Source organism: Talpa europaea (genome assembly GCF_964194135.1).
Source record: "Talpa europaea genome assembly, chromosome: 8".
Classification (NCBI taxonomy): Eukaryota; Metazoa; Chordata; class Mammalia; order Eulipotyphla; family Talpidae; genus Talpa; species Talpa europaea.
The window spans coordinates 54,335,796-54,358,578 of NC_140075.1; the positions used below are offsets into that span (position 1 = coordinate 54,335,796).

Sequence of the window (22,783 nt, forward strand, 5' to 3'; positions counted from 1 at the left end):
TTCCACTGCATGGATGTATCATCATTTTTTCTTAACCAGTCTCTTAACTGATGAGTATTTGGGTTGCTTCCAATCTTTTGCTATAATAATTCTGCAATATAGAGAAGCTGGCACAGGTCATTTTGCACTTGCCCAGCTGTAGGGTAAGGAAAAAAGTCAGGCTTTTCTGCCCTCCCGCCATCAGGATAGATGATGGATCCTTGCGGTCCTGAATGCATGCCTGATGGTGGGCACCTGGAATAGGGTGTGGGCAGATGTAGATAGGGTTCACCTGGGCTAAGACTGTGCTTTTTAAGGGTGGCGAGAAGCCGAGAAGCAGCAGAACAAATGGAAGAGCAGAGAAACAGAGAGAACGCCAGAGAGCCCAGAGAGAGTAAGGATTTGCTAGGGGCTGGGAGGACTGCCAGCCTCCCGGCCCTCCAGCACCCCTGCCTGCCATATGCCTGGTGAACCCCAATAAAAGACCTGCAAAAACCTACTGAGGACTCTCTAGGACTCCTTCTTTACCCGGTCTGCATAGGGATCTTAGAAAACCTGCACTGTTTCTTTCCTGTCCCTACACCAGCTTAGTCACCAAAGAGCTGGAATCAGATCCACTTCAGACCTACAAAGCAGCAGTCACAGAGCCATGGAGTCCGGCAATCCGGTGGGCTCACCACTGCACCCATGTGTGCAGGCTACTCCATCCCCACTTGCCCAGTAAATTCTACTGAGAACCTACCGACTGCCAGGCTCTGCACCAGGCACAGGGAACCAGCAATGAGGGGCATTTGCCTTCCGGCCCCAGTTTAGAGGGCCATGCAGAAGGGCAGTTACACTACCCAGCACCAGCTCAGTGTGCCTGGATAGCCATCAACCTCTGGGCGCCTACCTGTCTGTCTGGAAAAGGGGAGCCATACCTTGGTGTAAAGGCAGGAACGGACACGGGGCAGGTTTTCTGATCCCATGCAGACCAGGTAAAGGAGGAGTCAGAGTCCTCAGTAGTTTTTCAGGTTTTTTATTTGGGGTTCACCGGGCATATGGCGGCAGGGGTGCTGGCTGGGGGGCTGGGAGGCTGGCAGGCCTCCCAGCCCCCAGCAAGTCTTCACTCTATCTGGGCTCTCTAGCGTTCGTTCTGCTGCTTCTCGGCTTCTCTTTCGGCTTCTGCTTCGGCTTCTACTGCTGCTGCTGCTGCTGCTGCTGGCGTCCCCGTGACGCCGCCCTTAAAAGCACAGTCTTAGCTCAGCTGAATCCCATCTACCTATGCCCACACCCTATGCCAGGTGCCCGCCATCAGGCATGCATTCAGGACAAGGATCCATCGTCTATCCTGATGGCGGAAGGGCAGAAAAGCCTGATATTTTCTTTACCCTACACTTGGGCCCATTCTAAAGGCTCAGAAAGTAATGTCTGCCAAGTACCTGGCATTGATGCAAGGCTCTGAGGAGGGGCTCCTGTCCCAGGAGTTGTGCTGATGCTTTCCTAGCATCACGGGCCCATTTCACAAGCACCAGGACTCCTCTCTCACACAACGTGGGAACACACTGCGGCTTCATTTAGGAGGCAGCATCTAAGCGCCAAATTATGCCTTAGCTTGACTTTTATTGGGAAACAATGTGGTCTTCTTCTCCTTTCCAAATCTTCTAGTCCTTTCAGGCACCTCAGTAGTTTCTCATCTGTGTGCACAAGCCCTCGTGTCTGAAGCACCTCGGAGTCATCAGGGGAAACCCAAACACATCTAGTAAGACCCTGGCATAGAATGGCCAGGGCTGCACATCAAAAGTTAATTTTCCTGGGCTATCCCTGACAGGGTGAAATAAACATTCAAAGGGGAAAAAAAAAAATCTAAGAGGAAAAACACTTAGTTCATTTACTTCTATATGTGTTCTATTTCACAATACACATTTAAAAAAAAATTTTGGCACAATATTTTGTTTTAGTAGGAAAGCAAATGCAGCTCTTTTTATGGTAGAGAAAAGACAAAGACAAAGGAATCTCGGATATTTTCATATTGTCAGCACTCCCAAAGGGGCTGTGAGGAGGCAGGAGATCAAAGTCAAGGCTGGATGTTTGGGGCACAGCTCTGAAATCTGTGACCTGGCCTGGCACCCAAGCGCAGCTCCTCCGCACTCAGAAACCTTGAGCTGGCCACTTAACTAGCTTTGACTCTCAGTTCCCTCATCTGTTAAAATGGGAAAAATCCCACTCATTGTGTAGTATTTCTGTACAGATTAAATAAGAATATGGTACCTGGCACAAAGATACTCAACAGTTAAAAACAAAGATACTACTTTCTCAAAATTTAGTAAAAAGATGAAAATCTAGTGCCTTCCTTTTAGAAGCTCAAAGTAGAACAGTAGGCACCAAATTATCAAATTATCCAGCCCCCATTAATACTGGGAAGGCGTTTTCCTAACAGGCTAATTAATGAACTCTTACTTCACCAGAAGCTCCTTTCATTTCAAATTCATGCAGGACACTGCTTCCAGATGAAAGCTATCAGCCAATTAAGGCCTATCCTGGTCCTTGGGAGAGGCAGGTGGGGGCTGGATTTGTGACCTCTGACTAATTGTGGGGCTTTCCCCCCTAAAATAAGTCATGCTCTAGCATCTTTGGTCCAAAGCCATCCGTACGGTCTCCCTAGTATACTCAAAGGCACCTGACCCTCTAAACTAGGCTGGCAGGGCCTAAAAGATCTGGATGAAATCCAAATCTTGGGGTCTCCAAGAAACAGCTATTTCCAAAGACCAATGGAATCCTGCTGTGATAGGCAGCAAGAGCTGGTGGTTGACAAAATTGTGCCACATCTCTACTCAGGCAGGAAAGGACCAACTCCAGGTAGTTAGCTCTTGTCTGGAGGGTTGACTGGGGTTACAGATGTGTTTACAAATTTCAGCCCCTACCCCCAATACACACAAGCTACAACTCAGAAAATAAATCTACTACTGTTAACAAATGTAATATAAAAGAACAAATCTTTCAAAGTATGACTCTTGAGAAGATAATAAAAGACATTCTGGGATAAAAAGGCAGAAGGTCAGTTGGTCTGGGAGATGTCGTAAGGTTGGTGTGAACACAATACTACTGGTCAGTTATGTTTGTCTTTTTGTATCATCTCATCTTTCTTACTAATCATCTCATGAATTCACATCTTAACCTGAGCAGCAGGCTGATTTGTAGGTGCTTCCAGATCAGATATTCCCAAGGTCTGAGTCACGGGGGCCACAAGTCCTGTATCAGTTATTCAAGCATCTGCTCCAAGGGCACCTCCTCAGAGAGGCCTTCCCACTTTTGAGCACAGCCTTCTCAGGGCCTAGCACACTTGCAGTCACGCCTTTGTTTAGTTTACTGACAGTCTCCCTCAATGGCATGGAAGGCCCATGTGGGCGGCACAGATGACAGGCTTGTCTAGTTCACTGCTGCATCCAGCAAGCCTAGAACAGAACCCAGCATGAAGCAAGCACTATCAATAAGTGAAAATTTATGACCTCTGCACGGCATTTTCTACTTGTAGAAATCACCCTGAGAACTCTGGTTAACACTAGACGCGGCTGGCAAAGTACAGCTCGTCATCAGGGACATCCGTGGCCAAAACAAGCCTCCCGGGTCAGCAAGGAAACAGCCCGATTCAAGCTTGGTGGCCAGAGCAGCGGGTACCCTTCAGACCAGGATCCAGACCTTGCTGGAGTCTATGGCCACGGGTCAAACTCGTAGGTATATCTTCACTTCCACATTTGACCCTCTCCCGTAGCCACTCCTAACGATGACCACACTGGCCACTGGAACTGAGGGACAGCCCCTGTGTGCTCATGGAGGCCAAAAGCCTGCCCCGAACCAAACACCTGGCTCCTACGCCTGCAACTCTGCGTCCTCCCCAAATGCAGCCCTGGAGGGGCCACTCTAGAAGCCTACTCAGACTCAGACCACACCTAAACATACAGACACAGCCGCTCTCTTATCCAAGATACATAAAGGCATGTCTGCAACAGAGTGCTAACTAGACGGGGACTTCAAGGAGCAGAACCACTCATTACATATGGCCGCAGGCCAACCTCTGCAAATAGGCTTCTTTAGGCCTACCAGAGACAGCTGGGGAGCTTTACTAAAGTACTGCCACCTTTTCCTCGGTCACACCCAGGGTCCCAAATCTCCATGGGGACGAGGAGAGCTAAGAGGTAGAAGGAAAGCCGTAGGTGGGTGGGACGCCCCGTTCTGGCCCTCTGTATGGAGCAGGCCCCAGTGCCAGAACAGAGCGAGCCTTCCCCTAGATTGCCAGGCAGGAGGCTGGAGACCATTTGACATCACCAAAGGCTTCCTGATGCACCCAGCTGCCAGGGAGCTGTGCTGGGCTCTGCAAACCGTCCATGCTGCTCTCTGGCAGGGGAAGTAGAGACACTGGCCAACCCAGAAAGGCAGGCCACAAGCACACACCCCAACACGGAGCCATTGCAATTAGCGGAGTATGAAGCTGCATCACCTGAAGTTCTCGGGATTTCTTTAACATCACCTGAATAGATATCACTTGCTCCCTTTCCTCCCACGAGTGGAGACTACTTCCCAGGTTTGAATGAGAGGTACAGAACTGGAGGAGGAAGACTGGTGTCCTGCAGATTGGTGAGAGTCAAGAGGGACAAACAGCACAGAGCAACTAACCACTTCCCCACAGATGCGGAAGGAAGGACGTGGGACAGAGGATGTCCCCAGTTTGGCTGATGTCACTTGAGCCTTGCAACAAAATACAGAGACTGTTTCTTGCCTAGGGCCCCTCCCACCTGATTTAGCAGCTCCAAGTGAGGCCCCCCTTCTGGGGCAGGCAAAGAGCACACTCAAGAACTGCTGCCCCCACACACCAGCTCCAACACATAGAAGAGCCTTCCACAGAGGGCTGACTCCCCCATTCCAACAGCTCCTCAGCCTGGGTGGGCTGGGATCTACTGACCTTCAGGGGCTGTCCACAATGCACCCCTGGCGCAGACCTTTATTTCTAGGAGCCCTTGACAGCAATGCCAGGAAGCAGGTAGTACCATTAGTCACCATCTCACAGGTGAGGCTAACTGAGGCTCAGAGAGGAAGCCTGCTCAGCACTCCCCAGGGCTGCCCACTCTACGGACCACTCAGTCCTGGTGCTGCTCCTTCTTACAAAAAGGCCACAGGGCCTCTCAGTTCCCTGGCCATCAAGGGGCCAAGTTCAGTCTTAATTAAATCCCACTCAAAATTCATGAGATGATGCAAGTAAATGAAAAATCCTACATGTGAAAAGCTGGGATGTGGGGGTGTGGGCCAGCCCAAGGACCGGATCCCCGCACCATTCTCCATCTACTTGGTTTATATCTTCCTACCTGCTGTGAGGTTCTACACCCAGAAGTTTAGAATGTCCTGGCTCATTCTAAAAATACACAGGCTGGGCACTACCTCAGAGACAGATTCCACAGTTGGGTAGAGCCTGGGAATTTCTTAATGCTTCCCTGGTAACTCTGACACGCAGCAGGGGTTGAAATCTGCAGTGCCAATCCTACCTTCCCTCCCATCCATGTGTTGTGCTCTACCTTCCAAACCTGACACAGAAAACACCACCATGTTCTGTATCCATTCTGTCGCCAATGCTACTTAAGCAGCACTCATCCAACTCCCCACATCATCTAGACACTGGGAGCCCAGGCCAGGCTGGGGAAGGTAGGCTCTCCTCACTCCTTCCTACACCCACACACCACTTGGGTCTGCTGCTGAGGCCAGTAGCAAAGGTGAACACTGGTTACACAATATGGACCGAGTTCCTCCCCAAGATGCAAGCCGCTAATGACATCTGATCATCCCTTTAAATTTACTGTAAGGGGTTCTTGCACCTCAACCCTTCCTCACCTCGCCTCACCCCACCCCCAAAACACTCACACCTTCTTTCTCACCACTGTTGCAGAGAATCCAGCGATTCAGACCTCTGGGAATTTCCAATTGCAGAGTCCCAGCACAACTTAGCAAAAGTGTCTCCCTTCTGTGGCCGTCCCTCTGTCCCTCTGTCCCTCTACGCCTGCTCTTCCAGCCTGTGGGATAAGGCGGACAAGGCCTCCCGCTGCCTGAGGGGCCAGCGTAAGATGGATTCCTCTCACCTCAGACACTTGTGGGCCTCTCAAGACAACTACAACAGCCCAGAGTTTGTCTTTGCTGGACCCTATGCAATGGACTCTTGTCTGGCTGGGGTATATGTTCCCTGTTAATCAAAGGGTTATGATTACTCCCCATTCCTCACCATGGCCATGAAGATTTTAATCTCAAGCACTCAAGAAAAAGTGCTTGCTAAGTATGGGCCTTTCTTTTATATCATCTTTCAGAAGTGAATTAAAAATAAGCAACTGATTAGAGCAGTGGTCTCCCGAGTGGACTGCCCCAAACAATCTGGGGTACAGGAAGAAAGTACCAGGCCCCGATTTGAGGAGCTAGAGAGGATGGAGAAGGTAGTAAGGGTGATAGATGCTAATTAAGCAGAGGCAGTCACAGCATGGCAGGGTGAAGCCAGTGGCAGAAGACCAGACCAGCAGTGGTGAGGCCATACAGGACCTTTCTCCTAAGAACAACTGTATAGCGTAGGTATGGGGTGACACAGCTGCACCTGTGTCTTGGTAAGACCACCTGGCTTCAAGGGGGCCGGAATGCAGGGAGATTGCTGGCAAGAAGTAGAGGAGAATAATTTGACCAGACTTGTGACAAAAAGATCATATGTTGGGGAGAAGCGGCTATAGAGGGCAGGGGTTCCCTTTGGACAAATTCAGTGGGGAGCCCTTTTGAGACAATCAGGATATCAGATTTAGCCTGAAGTTTAGCCAAGAGGTAGGGGACAGGAAGGCAAAGGGACAGCAGTCACAGAGGAGGGGCTAGAGCCAGAGGAGGAGAGAGGCTGGGCCACAGCTTGTGAAGGTCAAGGGCATGCATACTGCTGCTGAGGGGTCATGTAAGAGTGAGGCTGAGAGGATCTGGGGCGCTGTTTAGGAAGCAAACCAGATTGAAGAGGGCTGAGGTGTGAGAAGTGAGAGAATGGGGAAGTGAGGGAATGGAGGTTATAGATAGAGAATTAATTCAGCAAGTCTGGGAGGAAAAGGGAAAAAAAGATGGGCAGTAGCTACAGAGAGATAGAAATCAGGGAGGTTTCCCATTTGCTTAAAGATGGGAAAAATCTCCCACACTTGAGATGCATCCAAAGGAGAAGTGTGGCTAGGTGCCCAAGAGGAAGGGAACAGGAACAGACCAGACCCAGAGGGCAGCTGAGCTGGGCATGGATTGGGTCTAAGAATTTCTTAGGATACCAGGAGGCTTCCATTTTTCACTGAGGTATGTGTCACTGGAGAAGTGGAAAAGGATGGGGGGGGGGGGTGGAGGTTGTGGGCAGTTTGAGGAGTAGTCTGAAACAGCTGCTGATGGCAGTGACACAAGGAGTCCCACATACCAGCCTCTGGAGGAAAGACCTGGAGCCCTACAGGACGGCTGCTCCCTGATGTTCAGAAGCTGGAGCCACACTCAGATCTAGAAACAACCCATTTATTGGTGAATTGCCATGGGGGTGGGGGTAGAATAACTTCTGGCAAGTTTATATCTCTAGTTTTTAACTTCTTTTCCCATTGAAACAAATGTAACTTTTCAAATATGTGTCTGTTGATAATGAAGTGTTTTTTAAAAAGTGAATGCCAACTATAGAGTTCTACAGACAAAAACCATAATAACCATGACACCTAACGTTTATTGAGTGCTTACTGTGTGCCCAACTGTGTGGTAGGTCCCATTACATTGTCGTTTTACAGAGACAAAAAGGAAGGCACTGTGGGGTACAGGGTGGGAGGTGAGGAGACAAGATGCACCTCCAGGTAGAATGAGTGGGAGCAGAAGCCAAGTGCATGCTCCTCTCTCTACAACCTTCTCTCCTCAAAGCTGGAAAATGTGGGATCCCCCAGGCCACCTCCGTAGTGTGCAGCACACTGTAGGATGGAGGGCAGTGGCTGATGAGGGTAGAGAAGGGGGTGGAAGAACATGGCTGGCTGAGGGCCACTGGCACAACCAGGAATGTTGGAAGGCATCCATCCAGGGTAGGAATTTAGGATGATGATTCCTCAATGCCGTGAGAAGGTTTGGGTTGGGCAAGACCTAGAAGTAAGGAGAGCAGCTTAAGAACATGGGACCCAGAAATGAGCAGGCTTAAAAGTGGGAGAAATCACTACTGACCCTCGGGGAAGAATTCACAAGGCTCCAAATGTCCCCCAACCCCCAAGTCAAACCACAACATTTATGCGTGAAGGAATCTTTATATTTGTCTTTTGAATATTAACAAGAAATGAAATCAATTTATGGGTCAAAGCCAGCATCTTTATTAAAAAATGAGATTATTTTATATTGGCAGTTTCCCATCAATCTCATACACACACAAGCGCACGCACACACGCACACACCCCATACTGAGTAGTAGTATAAAACCCATCTCTTACTGTGAGGATCGAAAGTTTGAAGGTCACTGATCTAACCGAACAATCCCATTTTAGAGGAGAGAAAACAAGAGGCTCCAAGAGGCCCCACAACTTGTCCAAGTTACTTCTTAGTAAAGCAGAGAAGGGCACCCAAGTCTCTAATAATGCTCTGATAATTTCCTCACCAAACTGGAATCTCCAAATGCAAACATCTCTGGGAAAGACAGCCTTGACTTGAATCCACAGCAGAGTGACAGCAGAAAAAGTAAGCTGATCTTTTAGGTCTGCTGCCCAGAGCACGTTTTGGTAGAGGAGTCTGTATACCTGGGCAGCTATGAAACTACAACAGAATAAATCTGTACAAAAACATGGGGGGTTGCAGGCTGGGGCCCAGTAGGCACAGGACAGAGTCTGGTGTGGTAGAATAAAGATATTTTATCTTGTCACAGTCTTTCTATGAACAGGAGGACTGGTTCTATACAAGAAGGCTGTTTCCCCTCCATGTAGGGGAGGGTGATCCAGGGCCATGGGGTTTTGTGCATCTAGTTTCAAACCAATTTTTCTAAATGAGAAGTTTTGAGTAACAGATGCCTTCACAATTTTCCATCCCTGCCAGACTCCGCTTCTTTAATGAAAACATCGCTGCTGGGTATTTATCATTCGTTATGTAATTCTATTTGAAATTATTGTAAGATTTAGAGTCATGGTCCCTGTCTCTCAACTCAGTGGGGAGAAGGGCAGTGATGATGGGGGAAAGGTGGAAGGAGTGGACAGGTCAAAACAGGGGAGTAGTGGGGACGGCAGCAAACATCACACCCACTCCTGCTCATCAGCTCAGGCACAGGGTAAAGGTTAAGGGTGGTGAGACTTAAAGTCACTTATGATCTCTGCACTGGGGTCTGATACCAGCTGTGGGGTACATAGTTGCTGCACTTTCTCACTGGCCTCAGAGGCCTCGTAGCCCAGCCAGTACAGGTCAAAGCTCTTCCCCTCTAGCTCTGACAAGATACCTCAAATTTAAGAGTATTAGATATACAAAAATACTTTTGAAATATTCTTAGTACACAAGATAAAGAATTTCAGTTGGTTACCCAGATGAATTTCTAGATTGAAGGGATGTTTCATGCCGAACCAGTAAAAAGCCCCATTTTTTTTTTTTTAATAGAAGAACTGAGGTGGTGTGTGTGTGTGTGTGTGTGTGTGTGTGTGTTTGTGTGTAAGGATTCACCAGATACACAGTAGGGCACAGAACAGGGAGATCTACTGAAATACACTGCTGAGGGGAGCAGTGGGTGAGACAGGAGGACAGGAGAGGTCTGCTGTGCCATATGTGGGTTAGCTCCATGGCCACAGCAAAGATAGCACTGAGACTTAACTCAGGCCAACAGGGAGGCCCCCATTTCTTTTCTCATGGACAGTTTTGGATTAATCTGAGGCCGATTTCCACTAGATATCCACTACTTCAATGTCACAAAAATACTTGAATAAAGTACCACAGGTAAATGACTTGACACATGCTTAATAAAAAAACAATAAAAAATCTTAAAAAAAAAAAAAAAAAAAAGACCAATCCCCGGATCCTACCCTGCAATCTACTAAGCCAGGGATCATCAATTTTTGTCTATAACAGGTCAGACAGTATTCAAAACTAACAATACTGCACCAGCAACTTTTATGTGAAAATACATTTCCACTATTCTTTTATTGATGAAATACAAAATCTATAACTGAAAATCAAAATACATGAGTACAATATTTTTAGGTAACAAAACAAGTGGAATTCTCTGGGAGGGGATAATGTTTCACTTAATATAGATTCAATTTTAAACGTTCCATATCAAATTGATCACAATGTTTACATGTACAAATTGTCTCAGTTCATGATACAAAACAGGCAGTTCGCCAGCAATTTGGCTATGCCTGTGGTAAACCAATGTCCGGAGACGGGAGAGCCACGACTCTGCATTATACATGTTCTCTGGGTGACTATGGCAATGGACCATGTTGAGGACGCAACCTCCATGATTCACTCTCCCAACAGGGAGGATGTCACTCTGCTTGGTCTAGCCAGGAGCTGTTGGGGATTAAGTGAGATGATCCATGCAGTGTTATCAGTATACTCAACATCCTGGATACCAAGGACATGCCAATTCTGTTCAGTATTTTGGTTGTGGATGAGACTAATAAAAATGGGGGGGTGGGGAAGCATTACACATGATCACATACAAACCACAGTGTAAGAATGGCTCCTGCTTGTCTTCACATTACCCAAATGTGTCCCCCAACACCTATGCTGCCAGATTATAGTTTCAGCCTAACCCAGTATGATGTGCTAAGCCCAAATCACAAAGTATATGGTTTCCTCCTCAAAATGACAGTCCACAGAGGTTCTGGTCCTGGCCACTCCCCTCAATATCTTCAAAGAGAAGGCTATCCAGTCTTCATTTTAATACCTTCGAGGACAGGAAACTCATTCTTTCAAAAGGCCGCACCTTTTCGGTCACAGAAGAAAAGCTGTTTCCCTTGGTATCTTACAGAAGCAGGTGCTTCACCAGAGGCAGTAGAGGGTAGAGGCGGAGCATTCAGACTGGCTCTGCTAACCTCTCTAATCCTCCTTTTCCTTGGGTGTAATATGAGGATAATAATAGGACCTAAATTAATTGGTATGTATAATTCATTTACAATTGGTCCTCGCATAGCATGGGTGCTCTGTGAGTATCAGCTATTAGTAATTGTTCTTATTCTCAACAGTAGAGAAGCTCAAACCTGAGCTTCAATGCACCGCTATATCTCTCAGAGAATAACACTATTATATACTAAGCACCTGAGGGCCCCATCAAGCCAGTTTTGTCACTTACTCATTACACAGGATTATTATTCCCGTTTTAGAGGTGAGGAAACCAATGTTCACAGGTAGGTTAAGTTAACCTGCCTGAGATCAGAGGCAGGTTAACATATCTTAACTACTTGTGGCAAGGGGAATTCAAACTCAGGTGGTCCCTGTGAGTCCAACTTGCCTGTCCCGAGTCCTCAGACTCTAAACTACCGTCTGCAGCAGCAATCCAGAAAAAAACAAAAACAAAACCACAACTGTCCGTGGCTCTACAGAGGCCCATGCACCATTTTCTGCCTGTGGATCCCTGTTGGCTTGCATAAACTGGAGTTAATATCTGGCTGCTTGAACCCAATTAGGCAGTCAGTCTGGAAAACATCATGCGATGTATTCCAAAGGTCAAAGTTAAACCTGGCTCCCGGGGCAGCCTTTGCGGGCACTGCCATGAAAACTAGTCTCCACGCAGACACCACAGTTTAACCAGTAACACGCTTAACAAGCGTTGATGTCAGCTTTTAAAAAGTCCCAGAGATGCATGTGGCGGGACACCTTGCCTCGCTCTGCAGCCAGGGAAATGCGGTCGGCAGAAAGACATCATTTACTTTTTTTTTTAAAAAAGCGAAGCTTAATTCCCTTCTCTTTTCCGTTTCGGGTTACATTTACTACTGAAGTTGTCTTCCCCTAGGAAAAAATTAAAAGGGGAGGAGCAGAGGAAGAGCAAGGGGGGGGGTCCTCCCCCCAGAAGCCCGCAGGGCGCTGCAACACCCACCCGAAACCCGGAGCGCGACCTACCTTCCAGGAGAGCCCAGCCCCAGAGGGCGTTTCCCCAACGCCTCGACAACTCGTCCCTCCCGGGTAAGCGGCTGCTGTCCTTGGATTCAGTCAGGGCCGCTAGTCTGGAGCGCACCCCCCTCACCCCCCGCCAAGACACCTCCTGTTTCCTTTCTACCTCCACCCCCTTCTCTCAGCTCTGCCGAAAGAGCAAACACTAGGGCGATCGAGTTCGTCTTTAGGGCCCCATTTAACAACGGCTAAAACGCTTGCAGGAGGAAGGGCAAAATGCGCGAGAGCAGAGGGGCGGGGGCGCAGGGAGCGCGATGGGTGGGAGCACTTGCCGAGAGGATCACTGCCCCCCTCCCCGCAAGAATCGGCCACGGCCACGCTCGAGCAAAATCTCCTGCCTTTGACTCGAGAAGGAACCCACGTCAGGGCCCGGAGCACAACCGGGGAGGGGTGGGGGTCCCCAGAGCCGGCTCCGCTCGCCGCCTCCACGTCTAGGACCGTCGGGGCGATGGCGCAAGACTCCGCTCCCTCCCCCCCCCCACAGCGACAACAGCCACGGTGACAAAATGGCAGCCCGGCGCCCGGCAGTTGTGCCACAGGCGAGTCGGGCCCTGGTGGCCGCCACGGCCCCCCGATAACACTTCGGCGCCCTCCGGGCTTGGCCTCCGCGGACCTGGCTATTAAAAAAATAATAATAAGCAAAACACCTTGAGCTCCAAAGCAGCTCGGGAAGCCGAAGGCCCGCCCAGGGGCCAGCTCGGCGCCGCTGCGCCCCGGCCCGCGCGCACGAGGCCCGCCACCCCGGCGCTCGCCCGCGCCCCGCGCCCCGCGCCGCATGGAGCGCTGCGCCCGCATTCGGAGCCCCGCGCTCGGCGCCGGCAGCGCGGTGGGGGAGGGGCGGGGCGGGCCGCGCGAGCCCCGGGAAACATGGCTGCTCGTCCTATTTCGGCGTCGCGGCGTGGCCACCAGCCCCCGGATCAGAGTTGGGAGAGGCTCCGAAGGTGGGTGTGTGGGGGCCCCGGGGGGAGCGCGGCGGGGAGGGGCGCAGGGGGCGCTCTCCCGGAGCTATTTGTTTTCAGACCGCTTAAAAAAAAAAACAGTTCCTCCTCCCCCACCCCTTTTGTCCCCCATTATCTCGCGTTCTCCCCCCCTCCCCAAAGGTGCGGAGAGGGCCCCCTCCGCCCCACCCCTCCTCGAGGCCGGGGGCCGGCGTGTGGGCAGCGAGACTCCGCGGCGAGGGGGCGAAGCGTGAGAAATCGCTCCCAGTTCGGCGCGGCGCGCGCCCCTCCCCCAGCACACACTCGGGGAAGTTTAAAGAGCCGGTTCGACCCGCTTCGGCTCTCGCTCCCCGTTGGCCGGCGGCGGGGACGGGGCCGGCCCGGCGAGCCGCGCCCCCACACCCGCCCGCCGCGACCCCGGCCCCCCGCGGGCGCCCTTCCCCCTCGGCGCGGGGGGCTTCCGGAAAGTACGCGGGAAGACCGCGGCGCCCGCCCCCTCCCCCACCACCACACCCAGACCCCCAGTCCTCGGGCCCGGGGGGCCGGCGCGGGCTCCCCGGCCGGAGAAAGGCAGCCCGGCGGCAAATTGTTGGCGGAACTCCGGCCCGCTCCCGCGGGCGCCCCCTCGCTCCCTCCCCCCGCCGCCCCGCGCCCGGCCCTGCGCGCCATAAGGCGCCGCACGTCTCCAGTCCACAGCTGCGCGGGGGGGCGGGGGGCACAAAAAGGATCTTGTTTTCAAAAGTCTCACTCAGGTTTAGGGGAAGAACTAGAGAAAAGAGGAAGCGAGGCCTGCCTCCGCCAGGGATTCGGGGCTTGAGGGGCGTCAGGTCGGCGCGCGGTGCCCCCCAAACTCCAGGGCCGGCCCTCGAGGCGGGGGGCGGGGGTGTCCTCGCGCCCGCGCCCCGCGGGTCCTCCGAGGGGCCAGCGAGGACTCGGCCGGCGTCCCCGCCCCAGACGCGGAGGCTCCGCCGCGGAGCCGCCAACTCACATAAAACACTTTGGAGAGCGAGAGGCAGACAGGAATAAAAACGAGCGTCCGAGTAACCCACCCTCACCTTCCCCCTCCTCGGGGGTGGGCTTCCGTCGCGGCCTCTCCCGGTGCCCACCGGGCAAGTTTCCCCCGGCCCTGCTCCGCCGCTGCCCGACCCAGAGCGGCGACGACCGGGCGAACTCCCATCCCGGGCTGCGGGGCTGCGGAGCCCGCAGAAATCTGGACGCGGCCGGTACCCACCGCGGGCACCAGCGCTGGGCAGCTCGCGTCCTGCCAAAGTTTCCGGAGCCCGTTTATTAGCCGGGTGCCGAATGGCCGCCGAGGCGCCCACCCCGGAGGAAAGACGTGCCGAGGGACCCCGGGGCGCCCAGGCTGGCATCCTCGGGGGGCCGGAAGGAGTCGGGGCGAGGGGGGACCGGGGCGCAGCCTTCGGGTAACTTGCAACCGCGATCGCGCTAGGTGGGGAGGCGCGGGGAGCCTCGGAGCCTCTGCCCGTTCGAAAATCCCCCCACCCCGCGCCCCCCCCCCCGCTTCTGCCCATTTATCCTCCCTTCGGAAGGAACGGGAGGAACCTCAGCATCTGGCCCGAAGGTGGGGTGGAAAGTGAGGGAGAAAGAGGAGACGCAGGGAGGCAGAGAAAGGAGGGAGGGAGAGAAAGGGCGCGTTCACGAACACTACAAAGTTACAAATATGGCTCCCCCGTCTCTCGCCTCATCACTGCAAAGAAATGAAGACGCACTTTAAACTCGAGCCCTTCCCAACTCCGCGGCAGCCCCCTCCCCGCGCGCTCTCCCCGGGGGCCGCGGCCCACATTTGTCAGAAACTAAACCGGACTCGCGAAGCCCAAAACTTATTGTGTGTGTGCGAGTGAGAGAGCGGGAGGGGGGCGGCGCGGGAGGGGGCGCGGGGGGGGCTCCATCTATAACACAGAAACCCCCTTTTTTTTTGTTGTTCAGCCCAGGAGGCAGCCCCTCTCCTCCCCCTGCCTCGTTCATCTTCCCCCCAGACGGAGTCACGGGAGCCGCGAGCCCAGAGGGTGATTCTGCCTCCTTCTCCCCGACCCGGCGCGTGCGCCCGCCGGCCCCGGTGGGTGCACACTCGCACGCACACTCGCACCCGCACTCGCACACGCGGGAGCACACGCACAGGTAGTCACACACCAAGGGCAGCGGCGGCGGCCGCCGGAACCTGCTCGGATGGCATTGCAACCCCCCAGCCTGGCCATGCATTTGCAGTCCGACCCCCGAACCCGCCACCTCCCGGGCGCCTCTCCCTCCCCCCCCAAAAAAAAAGTGCCTCCCCTCCAACGCGCACACACACACACACAAAGTCGGAGAATGGACCGACAGAGATATTTTTGGCAAATGCTCACCTCAGAGGGCGTCCTGTTCCGCAGCTCTAAATGAATCCGTTTGTCCATCTCCATCTCTCGCGCTCTCTCGCTGCAGAGGCTCCCGCGCCGGCGGAATTCAATCAATAAACCCCAAACCCACGGCCGCGCGTTTTAGGACTTTGAAGGCTCAACCAGCTCCGCTCGGTTCTCGAGCCCCCAGCACCCGCGGCGCACACTAACCTGATCGCCGTGGGGGCGGGATCTGCGGCCCCGCGGGTGAGCGGCAGCCGCTGCAGCCAATCGCCGCCGAGGGTCTCCGGGCAACAGCCAATGGGGGCGGCGGCGGGGGGAAGGGACCAATGGGCGGGCTGCGCAGCCGGCCAGGGAGGCTCAGCCATTTGGTTGTGGTGCCGGAGACGGACCCCTTTAGATTTCGGGGCGACCGAGGAGCGCGGCTGCTGCTCGGTGGCCGCGCGAGGGGGGTGGGCGGAATGGCGTGGGAAGGGAAGGTGACTGCGCCTCCGGGGCCGAGCCGCTGGGCCTCGCCAGCCCGCCGTTGCCTCCGCGTTTGGCCGGGGGCGGGGCCGCAGGTGCGTTACCCGAGGGGGAGGGGCGCGGCCGGCGGGGTCGGGTCGGGTCCTCCGCGCGCCGGGGGCAGCCCCCGGCCGGGCTCGCGGAAGGAGGCGGGCGCGCGAGGTCGGGGGGCCGCGGGGGGCCCAGCGGGCGGGAGGATGAAAGGCGGAGGGGCGAGGGGGAGGGGTCAGGGGTGCAGGGCGGGGGAGGGGCTGGTCGTTTTCTGGGTCCGGCGGGCGGGGCTGGGGGAGGGGGGTCGCTGCCCCCCACCTCCGCCGCGGCGCCCACCCCCGGGCCGCGGTTCACGGCCCCGCGCGCCCCTTCGCCTCCCGCCTCGGCCACGTCCAGCCGCTGCCGTCGTCGGCGGGCGAATAAATAAGTAAATAAAAGCAAGACGCGTGCACAGTCGGGGGACTTACTTCGCGGTCTCGACCCCTCTCCTCGGAGGGGCAGTTCAGTTGCTGTCATGTGAGGTCAGCCTGGAAGGAAGGAGCACCCCGAGGCACCCGGGATCTTACTTAGTCAATGAATGAATGAAGACCGTGGATTAAGACCGGTTGCTGAATATGTTGAATATTGAAAAGTGGAAGAAGAAGATGCTAATAACTCCTAGTTTTCTGAGCCAAACATGATTGTGGACCTTACAGACTCGGTCAAAGACAACAGCGCACAGTTTATTCTAATCGTCCACCTGAGTCATTAGCTTCAGATTAGATTGCCGAAGAGGCTCTATTTGGAGCACTTTCTCCAGGTTTTTCGCTCTGCTTGCTTTGGGGTTTTTGTTTGTTTGTTTGTTTTTGTTTTGTTTTGAAATCATAGTCGCTGTACCGAGACCTGAAAGCCTTAATTCCCACCTTGTGGCCAACTTATGGCCAGGCCCAGGACCTTGTCATGTACTAGGTTGGCTTCCTATGTCTTAATAAATCACCGTGGTTGTTGCCAAGGAGGACAAACACATCTATCCTTCCACACAATTGTTTTTCAGTGCTTTTATTTCTATGCTTCCACGCTCTTCTCCATACGCTCACTCCAAGACAGCTTTTTCTTTTTCTTTTTTTTGGATATGTTGTATTTATTATTCCGGGACAAAGGTTCAAGGGAGAGATTAAACCAATATGTATGTAGCAAATTTGAAATACTGTTACATAACACCAATACAGTTTTCATTCTTGAACATATAAAGTTTAGGAGGAAATAAAAAGTGACAGAATGTAAATAAAACACTCACACAGAATGCTTGCACTGGGGAAGAAACTAGTAACTTAATATTGTAACTTGATGGATTGCAAACACAAAATCCGGCAACTGAGCATTTTACTCAGTACATTCTTTGAGATACAGTAAGTAGAATTTGAAAAGTGATCATGTTTTCTCTGAGTTGCTGGGAAATACAAAGTAAAAATTGAAAACCATTGTAGTGCAGTATGTAGTAGTATAGAGTAATGTATTTGGCTTGATTTAGCTGATACCTCTGTTGTCCTCAGATTTTGCTAATCTTACTGAGTTTGCTAGTTGGAACTTACTCTTTTAAAAAGATTTTATTGGCTTCACTGTAAAATGTAGAAGGGCCACAAATTACCTGTTTGCCAGTCAGTTATTTCTAGATACAGTATTTAAGCTTGTTTCAAAATAGAGTTCTTGATCACAAGCACATTATGTCAATATGTGTAGAATCTTTGTAACTTAAAAGTCCTGAAGTTTATGTTCTCTTTGATGGTAAGTACTCATCTTCAGTTTAAAATTTTAACCACAATAAAGACCACACCACTAGCAGTGTGACATGGAATAATGCCTTTCCAGAGCAGAAATCCCTTAAAAACCATCCTATCAGAAATGGAGATGTTCCCCATCCAGCTCTGCTTAAAAAAAAGGAAGGAAAAAAAAGTAACTTGCTTTCTCTGGAAAGGATGACTTGGAAGTCCAAGCTCTCATTAAAGAAAACATTCAGAAACAAGTTAAAATTTTTAAAAGTATAGCTTGATCACTAAGAAAATATTTACCAGTTGTTGTGAGAAGCACCTTACCTTTGTGCATTATGGTAATAGATTTTTTTTACTGCTGTTAGAAAATTGAAAGAAGGCTTCTCTGGATGCCAATCATTATAGAAGTTAAAACATCCAAAAAGTGTGTGTAACTAATAGAATACTTCCTGTCTTTCCAAGATACTTTGCAAGAAGAGATTTCCTCTCACTTTTTTAAGTGGATTTGTTAGTAATTTTTTGCCAAGAAGATTTTGATAAGAATTTGATTTTTTTATTGAAAGGAAATAAGAATATAGTTCAAGTAAATGTCAGTCATTTGTCTATGCCACTTTAAAACAAAACATTAATATATGGTCATTGGTGATTAGAAATCACCCACTAATATAGAACAACTTTATTCTTATATGTCAAAACTTCCAAATAATACTATATTTAAAAAATTAAAACATTTAAAGACATGTTCCTTATTTTACAGAGTTGTTTCTTAAATTACATTTTATTGCATATTGTAGTAGTCAATAAATACTTTGAATAGCTCTGCATATCAAATATAGTAAGAAGCCCAATAGCAAGGAATCTTAGCTGAGTTTGATATGGAGTAGGAACTGGATGAGCTAACTGCTCAGTGATTCTGCAGAGGGAGTTAGGCTTTGAAAGGTATAGTCATAACCTCTGAAACTAGATTTGATGCACACTGAGAAGAATAAATGAGATACAGTTAAAAGACGTGATCCCCTATGGAGAAAGATGGTCTTCAAGTAAAGAACCATTCCAAACAATGAACCGCGATCCTCTCTAAAAGGCGGGAGCAATGGGTGTCCTCAGCCTCTTCCTATGTGTTGAAAAGTACTGTTTTATAAATCACCTACACTGATGCTGCCATTTTAGCTCATCGCCCTTGTTCACTCTCCGAAGTCAGAGACCCTGTAGTTAACATCCTTTTTTTGAGTCCAGTTAATGTATTCACAGGTCAACTTTTTGTTCACTAGCTTGAATCACATTTCCTGGAAACTGCCCATGGTACTTCTTCACCTGTATCATGGTTCTGCTGCCCAGACCCCAAAAGACAATAATATGGAAACACTCCAGCTTAATTATTTTCTCTTTTGTCTTTCTACATAAATAGCTTTTTAGAAATGTAGATTATTCTTTTGAAATCCATGGTAACAAATGTGAAGACTACCGCATTTTGATTTGAATAGTAAAGCAATGTTGGTGCCAGAATGTATAGTTAACTATTCTTAATTGTTTTCTTATATGTATATTTATTATATATATGCATATTTATTGCATATTATAATAGTCAATAAAATTTTGAATTTTTTTAATGATTGGGTAGTTATCTATGCATTGGTCATGAAAAAAGCATTTTAGAAGAAATTAGTGATGTGATTTTAAAATTAGCTTAAAGATTATTTTGAAAAGGAAAAAAAAACTTAAGACCTGTTCTTGTTTGGAAATTACTAGAAATTTAGTGAATTCTTAATATAATTCTTAGAGATAATTTGGAGGTTTAAATAAGAGGGAAGATTGTTCAACAGTCACAGACACAAAACTAGAGCTTTAAGTTCTTACTTTTGGTACTTAAATATGGCAATAATGGGGGAAAGTAGATGGCTTCAGGACAAATAGTGGAATGAAGAACCATAGAATAAGACTATGATGAAAGCCAATCTAGATTGAAAAAGTAAAAATTCATTTAATTTAGAATCTACTAATTTTTTTCAGTCCACCTGGGGTTGAAGTTTACTCCTATGAAGCGAAAGGTATGAAAATCTTTTAAGATATAAGAGTTAGAGACCGACTTTCTAAGAACTTTTAATATATTTACTGTTTGCAAGTGGTATGTATAATTTTAAATTTAGAAATTTAAGGTTAATTTAATAGTAAAATTTTCCTCTTAAATTATCTACTTTGTAAATGGCAGTTATTAGTTCCTGCAAGTAACTATTTAAAATATCTATATATGTATATGCTATATGTGTATATCTATATATGTATATTCATACATACATATACGTATATGTATGCTACAACTCTTCAAATTAGAAATCAGTTTAATGCATTCTAGATAATTAGTTATTTTTAAATGCATTTCCAGTTGAAATATAAGGTTCTTTCAGTAGATTACACCTATACCCTAAACTTTCTCTGGAAATTCTGAATCTTGACAACTTGGATATGAAAAATTTGCATTCAGGGGCCTCCCCTGGTGGCGCAGCGGTTGAGCGCTGGGCTGTGAAGCTGCCCTCAGCCTCTGCAGCACTGGTTCGATCCCCGGCCACTGGCGAGAGCCCCACATGGCGTGACAGACTTCTCCCGCCGCGCCCGCTGCTCCCCCCTCAGCAGTGTATTTCGTCAGTCTGCCTGTTCTGTTCCCGTCTCTGGCTCTGGTGAATTCTCTCACCCTCCCGCGCTTCTGACTGTGCCTCAGTGCTTGTATAAATAAATAAATCTAAAAAAAAAATAGTTCTTTAAAAAAAAAATTGCATTCATTTGCACATGACCAAATGAGATAGCTATGTTAGTGTTACACAGCAGAACACATGCTTTCCACTGTTGGATTGGCTTTATGGCCCAAGAAATGATTCTGAAATATTTTTATATCATGGGGACAATTTTATATGCTTTCTTGTGTGTGAGAATTACCTCAGCTCTACATCTATTTATTTAAAGTGAGGAACTGTGATAAATACTTTTCACTAGTCTGGGCCAATTCATGTCTACATTTGTGTTCATATGGAGAGTAATGCTATAGATGAAGCAAAATAGCAGGCAAATTCAGGATACAAGTGTGCAAAGATAAGTCACAAGCATGCCACTCACACTATCATAGCACATTTTATAATAGCCAAAGAAAGAAACAATAGATTCATTCTTCCAGACTTTCATAAATAGAAAATGTTTAAGAATTTTTTTTACAAAGGTGCTCTGTGGATGATAGTGTTAAAGTGGTTTTGTTGTTGTTTTGTCTATATTGTCTTAAGTTTTTCCATTGATAAATGTTTTTTTTTTTTTGCAATAAGGGAAAAGTTGTTTTTAATGGAAAATATAGAGCTGATTTTTAAAATGTTTGTACTAGTTAAAATTCTTGGTTGCAGTCAACAGAAACTTTCCCTGACCAATGCAAATAGAAAGTAATTGCTTTTAAGACTATCACAGAACTAAAGAAGCACAAGGTCCAGGAAAGGATTAAGAAGCAGAAGCAGGCAGCCTGGAGCACAACCAAAATGGGAAGGAACCCACCCCTTGGAAGTCATCCCTATACTGTGGACTCTGCACCCCTTCCTTGCTATAAATGATTTCTCAGGAGTTTCCATTTTTGCATCACTCCCTGAAAGCTCAAAGCCCAAGCTTGGCAAGAATGTGGTCAAGGGAGATTACCTGCTTCCGTTAACCTCTACAGTGGGATGTGTGGCCCTCTCTCCCATCCACTTTGGGATTCTGCCCAGAGAGTCTTCTGATGAATAGATCCCCAAAAGTAAAACCCACCAAAGTGTTCTGATTAAACAATACTCTGAAGGTTGCCAATGATCCAGATTACCCTTGTTTTAGCTATTCTCCACTCCCTACTAATTACTAGGAACAGATTTGCTGTGGTCTCAGTGTCTGAACCTCCCCACTTCCCCAATTCACGTGCTGAAATCTTACTCCTCTGAGTGATGGAATTAGAAGGCTGAGCCTCCAGGTTATAGGAGGTGACTGGGATCAGGGTGGAGTCCTCAAGGTTGAGATTAGTGCCCTTCCTAAAGAGGCCTCACAATGCCCCCTAGCCTTTCTGCCAGGTGAGGACACAGCAAGGAATCTGCAACTGGAAGAGGGCCTTCATCTGATCATGCTGGCACCTGATCTCAGACGTCTAGCCTCCAGAACTGTGAAAAATACATGTTTTGTTTATATAAACCACCCAATCTGCAGTGTTTTGTTAAGCAGCTGCACAGTGGACTAAGACAAGATGCATCATCTACTTCGGATCAACCAAAAACAGAGCTAATAGCTGAAATTTATAACTTCCTTTCAGCCCTTCCTTTTTCAAATCCTAGGCCAAAAGAAACAGTGTATTATTGTTGGTGTCAATGAAATACTTAGCAAAGCAGAACTGGTGATAAATTTAAGACTTTGAAAAGGATCCCCAGGAGGGAGATTTGATTTTAAATACAAGGAATTCAGTCTAAAGGGATGCACTAAAAAGAATAATCTACACATTGTATTTCATGAAGAAATGCAGAAATCTTGGATATCAAGTGATGTAAGATACTGAATCGTGATGTATTACTGCTAATGGGTTCCTCTCTGCTATTTTGAGCACATGTTCAGGCTCAAGTGCAGAATTAAAGCTAAAGGGTAAGAGACCTGTGTAAAAATTCCTTGAAAGTAGGTAAGTGGTCACAGGCTCAGTAAGGATTAGTAAAAGGATGCAGTCACTTTAAGGACAATTTTGAAGTAAAAATGCTGATGGTGAAAGAAATGCAAACACCACAAACACATCACACAGGCCCATATTCCTGGGAACAAAGAGGAAGGTCATAAAGGATCTGCTTATAGAAAACATATTAATCCTGGGATATTGTCCTCTTTCCTCTTGCCCCCCATCATTTCAGGTCACTTGGCTTAGATTGCTTTTCAGCTTCAAAAAGCAAATAGTACCCTTGCAAAGACTCTGAATAATGTTATAGAAATTCGTCTGTTTTCTAGTTTTATCTTTACAACTATTAAAACATGGTTTAATGGCTACATGAAGAGATGTTTCTTATAAATGGCAATAACATCTCTCCAAAGACACTGAACTCAAGATTCTGTTCATTGATACGTAAAATGTTCTTCATGATTGAGTGTTTTATTTATTGGAAATTAACTTTTGCTCAGA

At 48.8% G+C, this 22,783-nt stretch overlaps 1 protein-coding gene across 2 annotated transcripts in view; it reads right to left on the minus strand.

Moving 5' to 3' along the window:
• Positions 1–15,454, minus strand: part of ANP32A (acidic nuclear phosphoprotein 32 family member A) — a gene marked incomplete at both ends in the record, with an annotated part of 34,788 nt that extends 19,334 nt beyond the window's left edge. For both annotated transcript variants that reach the window (XM_084239915.1, XM_084239914.1), the window contains one exon: positions 15,401–15,454. In XM_084239915.1, coding sequence (XP_084096041.1) covers positions 15,401–15,454 — 54 coding nt within the window. The remainder of the gene's footprint in view (positions 1–15,400) is intronic.
• Positions 15,455–22,783: the final 7,329 nt, after the last annotated feature.